The sequence below is a fragment of the Mesoplodon bidens genome (assembly GCF_964165515.1).
Source record: "Mesoplodon bidens genome assembly, chromosome: 1".
Classification (NCBI taxonomy): Eukaryota; Metazoa; Chordata; class Mammalia; order Artiodactyla; family Ziphiidae; genus Mesoplodon; species Mesoplodon bidens.
In genome coordinates, this window is record NC_138176.1 from 65811417 (window position 1) to 65824104 (window position 12688).

At 36.8% G+C, this 12688-nt stretch overlaps 1 protein-coding gene across 4 annotated transcripts in view; it reads left to right on the forward strand.

Annotated features, from left to right (window-relative positions):
* Positions 1-12688, forward strand: part of BOD1L1 (biorientation of chromosomes in cell division 1 like 1) — a 55297-nt gene that overhangs the window by 7986 nt on the left and 34623 nt on the right. For all 4 annotated transcript variants that reach the window (XM_081229021.1, XM_081229018.1, XM_081229019.1 and 1 more), the window contains exons 3-6: positions 2036-2226; positions 2715-3329; positions 3913-4062; positions 12072-12238. In XM_081229021.1, coding sequence (XP_081085147.1) covers positions 2036-2226; positions 2715-3329; positions 3913-4062; positions 12072-12238 — 1123 coding nt within the window. The remainder of the gene's footprint in view (positions 1-2035; positions 2227-2714; positions 3330-3912; positions 4063-12071; positions 12239-12688) is intronic.

A 12688-nucleotide genomic window follows, 5' to 3' on the forward strand; every position in this document is an offset into this window, starting at 1 on the left:
ACTCTGCCAACTCAATAGATGGAAAAAAGTTTTATTTTATTCTATTTATGCATTCGTTTATACAACAAAACCTAAAAATGCTAGGGAGCTCAGAAATAATGACCTTAACTGTACAGTGTTTAAAAGGAAAACAAGGAAGTAGCTTTAACCAAGACAGTGCCAGCTGCTGGCATTTTAGCTTTGCCCTTGAAGCTAGAAGTGTGGCTTGTCCTTCCTCTGGTGAGGCAGCTCTGGCCACACCTCAATGAAGTGAGCCCACGAAGAGCAATGTGCTCTCTAGCACTGGCTTCCGTTTTTGTTTTTGTTTTTCCTTTAACATCTTCATTGGAGTATAATTGCTTTACAATGTTGTGTTAGTTTCTGCTTTATAACAAAGTGAATCAGCTATATGCATACGTTTTTAAGATCAGAGCTGACCTTTCAGTGAGAGTAGACTAAAGTACACAAGGGCCCAGAACATAGGCATCAGGGAAAGAGACTAAAGCGGTAATTTGGAGGTGTGTGGGTTTTATTTTTTATTTTGTGCCTTTGTGCTTGTGCCTTAAATCAAAACATTTTTCAGATTGCTTGTCATTGCTTCTTTTCCACCTGCTATATTTTAAAGACACCTCTAAGATGTAACAACAATGTTTTCAGGATTTGCTTTTTTTGTTTGTTTTTTGTATTATATCTTAGAACTTTAGAAAGCAAGTTACCTACTTTGGGCAGTGTTGACTCATTTTTCGCTATGGCCCACATAAGTGGAATTATAGTATCCCAGGGCTGCGAGGTGCCTCAGGAAATGAAAATCACATCCATCCTGCACTCCAGACAGTGCTGCACTCAGAAATAGCATTGCAAAGTATAAGGAGAGACACCTCACCCACTATGCAGGGAGAGCCTGAGGCCTCGGAGCTGCAGAAGATCGGCACCCCACTCTCCCAACTCTATCCAGGGAACTGTGACTCCTCAAGTTCTTTGTTAGAAAGGAACAAGGTGGAAGTGTGTTTCTTCAGATAAATTCAGGTCATCTTATTTTGCTCAGACACCTTTGTGATTTTCTGCACGTTTCAGACTTTACTGTCCCTTTTGCTTCTCTGTCTCATATGCATGATATTTCTTTGTGCACTTTCTTCCCCTTCTCTTCTCTGAAAATCAAGCTTTCCTTAGGAAAGCTTTTGCAAATAATCTCAGACATAGCTAATAATAATAATATCCTACTCTTTCCCTACAGTGTATGGTGTGTTCTAGTGCCTATCATGTTGTATTTTGTTTGTGTCTCTCTCTCCCACCAGAACAGGGACCAGGTCTGATTTGTAGTGGCCCAGTGGCTAACATGGTGCCTGTTGTGTAGATGACACTCGTAACATAATTGTTGAATGAATACATCATTTAGTTTTTAGAGCAAGAAGATAATAAAATGGCCAGAAGTCTTAAGTTTTATTTTTGTTCTTCTAAAGTTTTCTTTCTTTTTCTTTTTTTTTTTAATTTCCTTTTTGTAAGTTTGGTAAAATTATACTTTGTGTATATTCTTCAGTTTTCCTGGAGGCTCTAATACTTACAAGAGGCTTATATTTTTCTGGTAAAAAAAAAAAAAGAGGTTGCAGAATCCATAGATTTATTTTATACCCAGAGCTCAGCTTTAATGACCATTTATTCCTATCACTAAATGATCACTAAGGTCATTTAGTGGGATAAGCCATGGGCAGGATTGAGGTAAGATAAGAATCATCTACAAGCCTGGTCTTTAGGTAATGTGCTGTGTCTAGTTCTAAGGGTATTTTGTTTTGCTTTTGTTCTGTCTGCCTTAGTATTTCCACTGATGACACAGTGGTGGGAAGTTTACATATTTTTTTGCAGTATGGTGTGTTAAATGCCACTGTATTGTGAAACGTATTTTCTTTTGTGTATTCTTTCTGTATATTCCAAGTGAATGGATTGGAGGCAATTTAAGGTTGAACATATATGTAATAGATATGGCTTTACTTAAAAGTACTTAATGCAAATAATGTAGTATTATCTTTTTCACCTTTCTGTAAATTACCCTGTGTTTCAGATCAGGAATGTTGGAGTCTGGTATTGACAGAATTATTTCTCAGGTTGTGGATCCAAAGATTAACCACACATTCAGACCTCAGGTGGAGAAAGCTGTGCATGAGTTTTTGGCCACGCTAAATCACAAAGAGGAAACAGGTGGCAGCACAGCCCCTGATGATGAGAAACCAGACTCTTCCATCATTACACAAGGTGCTTTGCTTTTACTCTTGGTCAGTTCCATTGCTTTCCTTCTTGAACTGAGTATCAAGTTAGGGGTATTTAGTTCTTTAAAACACTTATCTATTTGGCTACTCTAGTGAAATTATATTTATTTTAATTATCACCGAGATTCTTCAACTGGCATAACATTTTTTTTAATGATAAGCATTTTAGTAATGTAGTGTGTGTGTGTGTGTGTGTGTGTGTGTGTGTGTGTGTTTCAATAGAGGGTATAATTAAAATAATTAGAAAACACATCCTTTTCCTGAGAACTAGACTAGTCTCACATTTGCTGGTGCCTTTCCTAATATACTGTATTACAGAGGTAGAGAATTTAGAATGTGTTAAGTACTAGCACCAGTACCTGAAAGTCTAAAGGTTATGTGTCATATGAAGATGACAGTGGCAAGTGGCCTTGATTCAGCAGAGGGGTTTACCTTCTGCATAAATTTATTCTAAAACATGTCTTTCCCTGTAAGGTGTCCCTGCCCCTGGGGCCAGTGCGAATGTGGCCAGTGATGCCATGTCAATCTTGGAAACCATCACTTCTCTTAACCAAGAAGCTAGCGCTGCCAGGGCTTCGACAGAAACGTCAAATGCAAAGACCAGTGAGAGAATATCCAAAAAACTCCCGTCTCAGCCAAGCACTGAGGCTACTGCTGAGAAAGAGAGAACTTCAGAGGACACAGCTGATAAAGAAAAATCTACACCTGACTCTGCAGGGGAAGGACAGGAAACAATCCCTAAGTCTGAAGAATTTAGTGATCTCCCTTGTCCAGTTGAAGAAATTAAAAATCACATAAAAGAAAGTAATAGTTCAGTTCTGCTAAATAAGGATGTTCAACAAGAAAGCAGTGACCAAAAAAATAAATCAACAGACAAAGGTGAAAAGAAGCCAGATAGCAATGAAAAGGGAGAAAGAAAGAAAGAAAAGAAGGAAAAGACTGAAAAGAAATTTGATCACTCAAAAAGGAGTGAAGATGTCCAAAAAGTAAAAGATGAAAAACAAGCAAAGGATAAAGAAGTAGAGTGTTCAAAACTTCCCTCAGAAAAAAACAATAATAAAGCTAAAACCAGCGAAGGGACCAAAGAAGGTAAAAACTTGGAAAAATCAACAACAGTTTAAAGGACAATGAGTGTCCACTGGGGGCACATCAGATTTGCCTTCAAATTTTAATAAAATGTATTTGATACGTGTGTTTTAAAAGCCTGAAAACTCATATCCTCTTTGCTAAAAGATGAGCAATAAACATTTGTATATTTATTTTCTATACTAATGTACCAATTCACAAAGTAAATGAACAGAGAAGTTCTAAACCTTATTATGTAACTCTTATAATTTATTCATATACATTATTCCAAGCAACTTAATTCATAATCTTTAAAATATTAGATAGTAAATATTTCAGTTCCTTACTTAAAATTTCCTTTGTTTATATCATTCAGACCATGAATTATGAGTTTCTTTAATTTTACAGGATAATTTGCCTTTGTATTTTCTGCGAACAACTATACCTTATTTGATATTGGTTACTAATGGTGAGAGATTATTTCTGAAGTTGAAGTTCTTTGACAGTATTTAAACCAGAAAATTTTAAATGTAATTTAGGAATTGGGTGCTGTGTGTATTCTTATTTAACAAGATGATTTATTTTCTGTTCTATTTCCTTCTTCAAGATTTCTCTTTGATAGATTCTGATGTGGATGGACTTACAGACATCACAGTTAGCTCTGTCCACACCAGTGACCTTTCATCTTTTGAAGAAGACACTGAGGAGGAAGCTGTAATGTCTGATAGCATGGAAGAAGGAGAGATTACATCAGATGGTAAAGCATTTTACTTAATAATGCCTTTGTGAAGCTTCCCATTGAGCAGTATTTGTATATTCAGATGGCTGTATCATGAAAAGACAGTGTGGTACAGTGGCAAGAGCACAGGACTTTATAGTTGGAAGATTTGTTCCTCAGTCCCAGCTCCAAGGTTTTCTGTCTGAGCAAGCTTGGTAAGTTACTAAACCTCAACAAGCCTAGGTTCTCTATCTCTTAACTCCATTCCCTAGGATTATTATAAAAGATGAGATCTTATATGAATATGCCATGTGTCAGTGGCACAGTCCACAAGACTGCCCTCATGTTTGACACCAGTTGCAAATTCGGAGTCCCCAAGACCACCTTTAGGTTTAGTAATTCACTAGAAGGACTCACAGAACTCATTGAAAGTTGTTAAACTCATAGTTATGGTTTATTACAGCTAAGGGACACAGATTAAAATCAGCCAAGGGAAGAGGCACATAGGCTATAGAGTCTGGCAAAGTTCAAACACAGAGCTTCTACTTGTCCTTTCTTTTTTTTTTTAAATTTATTTTATTGAACTATAGTTGATTTACAATGTATTAATTTCTACTACACAGCAAAGTGATTCAGTTATACATTCTTTTTCATATTCCTTTCCATTATGGTTTATCACAGGATATTTTTTTTAACATTTTATTTTATATTGGAATATAGTTGATTAACAATACTGTGTTAGTTTCAGGTATACAACAAAGTGATTCAGTTGTACATGTATCTATTCTTTTTTGAATTCTTTTCCCAATTAGGTTGTTACAGAATATTGAACAGAGTTCCCTGTGCTATACAGTAGGTCCTTACTGGTTATCCATTTTAAATATAGCAGTGTGTACATGGAAATCCGAAACTCCCTAACTATCCCTCACCCCCATTCTTCCCCCCTTGGTAAACATAAGTTCGTTCTCTAAGTCTGCAAGTCTGTTTCTGTTTTGTAAATAAGTTCATTTGTATCATTTTTTTTTTAGATTCTGCATATAAGTGGTATCATACTATATTTCTCTTTCTCTGTCTGACTTACTTCACTCAGTGTGACAATATCTAGGTCCATCCATGTTGCTGCAAATGGCATTATTTCATTCTATTTAATGGCTGAGTAATAATCCATTGTATATATGTACCACATCTTCTTTATCCATTCTTCTGTCAATGGAAATTTAGTTTGCTTTCATGTCTCGGCTATTGTAAACAGCACTGCAATGAACGTTGGGGTGGATATATCCTTCCAGACCATGTTTTTGTACAGGTATATGCCCAGGAGTGGGATTGCAGGATCATATGCTAGCTCTGCTTTTAGTTTCTTAGGGAACCTCCATACTGTTCTCCACAGTGGCTGCGTCAGTTTATATTCCCACCAACAGTGTGGGAGGGTTTGCTTCTCTCCACACCCTCTCCAGCATTTATTGTTTGTGGATTTTTTGATGATGGCCTGGTGGTGTGAGGCAATATCTCATTGTAGTTTTGATTTGCATTTCTCTAATAATTAGTGAGGTTGAATATCTTTTCATGTACCTCTTGGCCATCTGTATGTCTTCTTTGGAGAAATATCTATTTAGGTCTTCCGCCCATTTGTCCATTGGGTTGTTTGTTTTGATGATACTAAGCCGCATGAGCTAATTGTAAATTTTGGAGACAGCTCCCTTGTCAGTCACATCATTTGCAAATATTTTCTCCCAATCTCTGATTGTCTTTTCATTTCGTTTGTGGTTTCCTTTGCTGTGCAAAAGCTCTTAAGTTTAATTAGGTCCCATTTATTTATTTTTGTTTTTATTTCCATTACTCTGGGAGATGGATTGAAAAAGATATTGCTTCGATTCATGTCAGAGAGTGTTCTGCCTGTGTTTTCCTCTAAGAGTTTTGCAGTGTCCGGTCTCACATTTAGGTCTTTAATCCATTCAGAGTTTATTTTTCTGTATGGTATTAAAAGACTTATAATTTCATTTTTTTACATGTAGCTGTCCAGTTTTCCCAGCACCACTTATTGAAGAGACTGTCTTTCCTCCATTGTGTAGTCTTGCCTCTTTTGTTGTAGATTAATTGACCATAGGTGCATGGGTTTATCTCTGGGCTTTCTATCCTGTTCCATTGATCTATAGTTCTATTTTTGGGTCAGTACCATACTGTTCCGATGACTAGAGCTTTGTAGTATAGTCTGAAGTCAGGGTGCCTGATTCTTCCAGCTCCAATTTTCCTTCTCAAGATTGCTTTGGCTATTCAGGGTCTCTTGTGTCTCCATACATATTTTAAGATTGTTTGTTTTAGTTCTGTGAAAAATGCTATTGGTAATTTGATAGGGATTGCTTTGAATCTGTAGATTGCCTTGGGGAGTATAGTCATTTTGACAGTATTGATTCTCCCGATCCAAGAATGTGGTATATCTTTCCATCTGTTTGTGTCGTCTTTGATTTCTTTCATCAGCGTCTTACAGTTTTCAGAGTACAGGTCTTTTGTCTCCTTAAGTAGGTTTTTTTCTGCATATATTATTCTTTTTGATGTGATGTTAAGTGGGATTGTTTCTTGAATTTCTCTTTCTGACCTTCTGTTGTTAGTGTATAGAAATGCAAGAGATTTCTGTGTATTAATTTTGTAGCCTGTGACTTTACCAAATTCATTGATGAGCTCTAGTAGTTTTCTGGTAGCGTCTTTAGGATTTTATACATATAGTATCATATCATCTGCAGACAGTGACAGTTTAACTTCTTCTTTACCAATTTGGACTCCTTTTATTTATTTATTTTCTGATTGCCATTGCTAGGACTTCCGAAACTATGTTGAATAAAAGTGGCGAAAGCGGACATCCTTGTCTTGTTCCTGATCTTAGAGGAAATGCTTTTAGCTTTTCACTGCTGAGTATGATGTTAACTGTAGGTTTATGTATATGGCTTTTATTATGTTGAGGTATGTGATGTCTGTGCCCACTTTCTGGAGAGTTTTTTATCATAAATGGGTGTTGAATTTTGTCAAAAGCTTTTTCTGCATCTATTAAGATGATCATATGGTTCTTACTCTTCAATTTGTTCTTGTATCACATTGATTGATTTGCAGATATTAAAAAAATCCTGGGGCTTCCCTGGTGGCGCAGTGGTTGAGAATCTGCCTGCTAATGCAGGGGACTCGGGTTCGAGCCCTGGTCTGGGAGGATCCCACTTGCCGCAGAGCAACTAGGCCTGTGAGCCACAACTACTGAGCCTGCATGTCTGGAGCCTGTGCTCCGCAACAAGAGAGGCCGCAATAGTGAGAGGCCCATGCACCGCGATGAAGAGTGGCCCCCGCTTGCCACAACTAGAGAAAGCCCTCACACAGAAACGAAGACCCAACCCAGCAAAAATAAATTTAAAAAAAATAATAAATTTAAAAAAAATTTAAAAATCATAAAAAAATCCTTGTATCCCTGGGAGGAATCCTACTTGATTATGGTGTATGATCCTTTTAATGTACTGTTAGATTCAGATTGCTAGTATTTTGAGGATTTTTGTGTCAATGTTCATCAGTGATATTGGCCTATAATTTTCTTTTTTTGTGATATCTTTGTCTGGTTTTGGTATCAGGGTGATGGTGGCCTCATACAATGAGTTTGGGTGTTTTCCTCCATCTGCAATTTTTTGGAACAATTTCAGAAAGATAGGTGTTAGCTCTTTTCTAAATGTTTCATAGAATTCACCTGTGAAGCCATCTGGTCTTGGACTTTTGTTTGTTGGGAGTTTTTTAATCACAGTTTCAATTTGAGTACTTGTGATCAGTCTGTTCATGTTTCCTATTTCTTCCTGGTCAGTCTTGGGAGATTGTACCTTTCTAGGAATTTGTCCATTTCTTCCAGATTGTCCATTTTATTGGCATACAGTTGCTTGTAGTAGTCTCTTAGGATGTGTTGTATTTCTGCAGTGTCTGTTGTAACTTCTTTTTCATTTCTAATTTTATTGATTTGAGTCCTCTTCCTCTTTTTCTTGATGAGTCTGACTAATGGTTTATCAATTTTGTTTGTCTTCTCAAAGAACCAACTTTCAGTTCATTGATCTTTGCTATTGTTTTCTTCACCTCTATTTCATTTATTTCTGCTCTGGTCTTTATAATTTCTTTCCTTCTACTGACTTTAAGTTTTGCTTGTTCTTTCTGTAGTTGCTTTAGGTGTAAGGTTAGGTTGTTTATTTGAGATTTTTCTTTTTTCCTGAGGTAATACTGTATTGCTATAAACTTCCCTCTTAGAACTGCCTTTGCTGCATCCCATAGGTTTTGGATCTTTGCTTTCATTTTCATTGTCTCTAGGTATTTTTTGATTTCCTCTTTGATTTCTTCAGTGATCCATTGGTTGTTTAGTAGCATGTTTTGTAGCCTCCATATGTTTGTGTTTTTTACAGTTTTTTTTTCTTTTAGTTTATTTGTAATCTCATAACATTGTGGTTGGAAAAGATGCTTGATATGATTTCAGTTTTCTTAAATTTACCAAGGCTCACTTTAAGGCCCAGCATGTGGTCAATCCTGGAGAATGTTCCATGTGTGCATGAGAAGAATGTGAATTCTGCTGATTTTAGATGGAATGCTCTATAAATATCAATTAAATCCATCTGGTCTAATGTATCATTTAAGGCCTGTATTTCCTTATTAACTTTCTGTCTGGATGATCTGTGCATTGCTGAGAGCGGGGTGTTAAAGTCCCCAACTCTTACTGTGTTACTCTCGATTTCTCCCTCTATGGCTATTAGTATTTGCCTTACATGTTGATGTGCTCCTATGTTGAGTGCGTATATATTTATAATTGTTATATCTTCTTCTAGGATTGATCCCTTTATCATTATGTAGTGTCCTTCTTTGTCTCTTATAACAGTCTTTATTTTAAAGTCTATTTTGTCTGATATGAGTATTGCTACTCCAGCATTCTTTTGATCTCTATTTGCATGGAATACCTTTTTCCATCCCCTCACTTTCAGTCTGTATGTGTCCCTAGGTCTGAAGTGGGTCTGTTATAGACAGCATATATATGGGTCTTGTTCTTGTATTTATTCAGCCAGTCTGTGTCTTTCGGTTGGAGCATTTAATCCATTTACATTTAAGGTAATTATCAATGTGTAAGTTTCTGTTGCCGTTTTCTTAATTGTTTGGGGTTTGTTTTTGTAGGTCTTTTTTCTTCCCTTCCTCTCTGGTTCTCTTCTGTGGTTTGATGACCATCCTTAGTGTTGTGTTCAGGTTACTTTTTCTGTGTGTGTGTGTGTGTGTGTGTGTGTGTGTGTGTAGTAGTAGTAGTAGTTTTGGGGTTTGCTATTCCCATGCAGTTTTGATATAGCAGTCTGTGTATGTACAAGATTGTTTTAAGTTGCTGGTGTCTTCCCCGCCTAGAGAAGTTCCTTTAGCATTTGTTGCAAAGCTGGTCTGGTGGTGCTGAACTCTCTTAGCTTTTGCTTGTCTGTGAAGCTTTTGATTTCTCTGTCAAATCTGAGTGAGACCCTTGCTGGGTAGGGTATTCTTAGTTGTAGGTTCTTCCCTTTTATCGCTTTAAATGTATCGTGCCACTCCCTTCTGGCCTGCAGAATTTCTGCTGAAAAATCAACTGATAACTTCATGGGGATTCCCTGGTATGTTGTTTGTCATTTTTTCCTTGTTGCTTTTAATATTTTTTCTTTGTCTTTAATTTTGTCAGTTTGATTACTGTGTGTCTCAGCATGTTCCTCCTTGAGTTTATCCTGACTGGGACTCTCTGTACTTCCTGGACTTGGGTGACTGTTTCCTTTCCCATGTTAGGGAAGTTTTTAGGAATTATCTCTTCAAATATTTTCTCAGGTCCTTTCTCTCTCTCTTCTTCCTCTGGGACCCCTATAATGCGAATGTTGGTGCATTTAATGTTATCCCAGAGGTCTCTTAGACTGTCTTCATTTCTTTTCATTCTTTTTTCTTTATTTTGTTCTGCAGCAGTGATTTCCACCATTCTATCTTTGAGATCACTTATCTGTTCTTCTGCCTCACTTATTCTGCTGTTAATTCCTTCTGGTGTCTTTTTCATTTCAGTTATTATATTGTTCATCTGTTTGTTTTTTCTTTAGTTCTTCTAGGTCTTTATTAAACATTTCTTGCATCTTCTCGATCCTTGCCTCCATTGTTTTTCCAAGATCCTGGATCATCTTCACTATCACTATCCTGAATTCTTTTTCCGGAAGGTTGCCTATCTCCACTTTACTTAGTTGTTTTTCTGGGGTTTTATCTTTTTCCTTTACCTGGGACATAGATACCTTTACCATTTCATTTCATATAATTTTCTGTGATTGTGGATTCTGTTCCACAGGCTGCAGGATTGTACTTCTTCTTGCTTCTGCTGTCTCCCAATTGTCCTTTCCTTGTGGTGTTGTGGACACAATGCCCTTCCTGGCATTGACATCAGACAGTATATACAGATTGTTGCCAAGCAGGGAAACTCACTAGAGTCTTGATGTCTGAAGTTTTTATTGGGTCTTCATCATATACACCTAGTTGACTGCCCATGTGTCTGTCCTCAGCCTCCAGCCCCTCTGGAGGCCAAACTGATACCCCATGACCCAATGCTCCCACCCTAAATCACACTGTTAGGCAATTTGGCTTGACCCATAACCCTAGGTAAATAAAAACACTCCTATCTGTCATGGCATTCCAAATGCTTAGAGATTACCTCCCAGAATGGAGGAGAAAGACCAGACATCTCTTTTATTATATAGTTTGTTTTTCAGCCAACCCTTATTAAGTGCTTAGTGTGTTCCAGGCACTGTGCTCAGTTATTACACTATTGTATAGGTGCAGGTGAGGAAACAGAGTTGCCAAGACAAGGTGTCTCTCTCGTCCAGGGTGATATAACTAGTGAGCACAGCGCCATTTCAAACCTGTGTCTGGGCTTACAATCAATACCTTATGCTGCTCTTTACCACATGATTAAATATTGTTTATGACCTTTTGAAAAGTCAAAAATATTGAATATTATTTGCAATTGCCCATAGTTAGCATCTTGTAACTTTGTTGCTGGCTCTTGGATAGAATACCTAGAGAGAAAACCATAAGGGGGAAAAAGTAGAAGGTTTTAATGCCACAAATGTATTTTTCTGTATCTCCCATTTTTCATTCTTTTCTTAGTATCCATTAAAAAACTGAATTAGCAGCAATCTCCACTCTTCATAATTATCATCATGAGATCATTTGAGTACCGATGTAGGAAGAATGCTCTCATCCTGTTAAAACTCCACTTTCTCTAGCCAAATGGAAATTTTAATTCTAGATCCTTTATTGGGTCTTTTCAAGGTTTTTCCTGGACAGAACTAGATTTTCTATATATGGGATCCAAAAAATAAGAAAATGGCTCTTTTGAGAGTACTAAGCAGTACTTAGTACCACTTCTTTACTTCTTGCTGTGCCATGGGGAACTTATCCTCCTTCTTCAGATAGAGGAGTTTTAGTATATACTTGGTGTAGGGCCAATTATTGATTCTTCCCTCTTCCATAAAAGAAAGATCACAGGTTGTCATTAACATCTCAAGTTTACTTTAAAGTGTTGCTTCAGGTGAATTTGTTCAATTAAATACCGGTAAAGCATTCATACCAAGTCTATTTTCATACAAATGAGGATTAACTATTTGTCAAAGAAACATAAATAACTATAAGGCCTAATTTTTCTTTGCCTTTTTGATATGTGAGAAGCTGAAAGAAAGGAAAAAATTAATAAGTCAAGAGGACTTACCTGGTGGTCCAGTGGTTAAGACTGCGCATTTCCAGTGCAGGGGGCATAGATTCAATCACTGGTTGGGGAAGTTCCACATGACATGTGGTGCAGCCAAAATAAATAATAAATAAATAAATTGATTATAGCCTTTAAAAATGTCAATATCTGGATGTTCAGATACTGATATTTCTCCTGTCAGACCTACAAATACACTCGAACTACATTGATACTACTTTTGCCTCTTGATGCTGATCAAGCATAATGTTGATCTTATTGCTGATTGACAGAAGCACTGATCTTTCTATTGACTTTCTTCCAGACGAAGAAAAGAACAAGCAGAACAAAACAAAAACTCAAACCAATGATCCCAGTGAAGGAAAAGCAAAAAGTATACGGCATGCTTATGTTCACAAACCATATCTTTATTCAAAGTATTATAGTGATTCTGATGACGAGCTTACTGTAGAACAACGGCGGCAATCTATAGTAAGTCAGATTTGATCTCTTATTATTTTAACCTATTAAGTCAGGTTGGCAAACTTGACTAGTCTGTTTACAAGATACTGGTGAGCATTTGAAACAGTGACATATAGGTTCTACTTTCGGAAACCTTGTCATTTAACTAGGCAGAATAGACATAAACATGATGGAGGTGTTCATATCATGATTAATGGTAGTGAAAAACTGGTAACAACCTAGGTGTTTCATAGTGTCGAAATGTTTGACTCAAATATGGATCCAGCCATAAAGAGAGATGACGTCAGCCATTAACATAATATTAAGAGGGAAGCACAGTCCATCCACATATTTCCTGCATTTGAAAATACTTCTAAGATGTGCTATTATTAACAGGTTTTTAGAGAAAAAAATTGCTACCTTGTTGTATATGTACATCAATCTTAAGATGGCTTACGATTTCAGAAACATTAAAATATG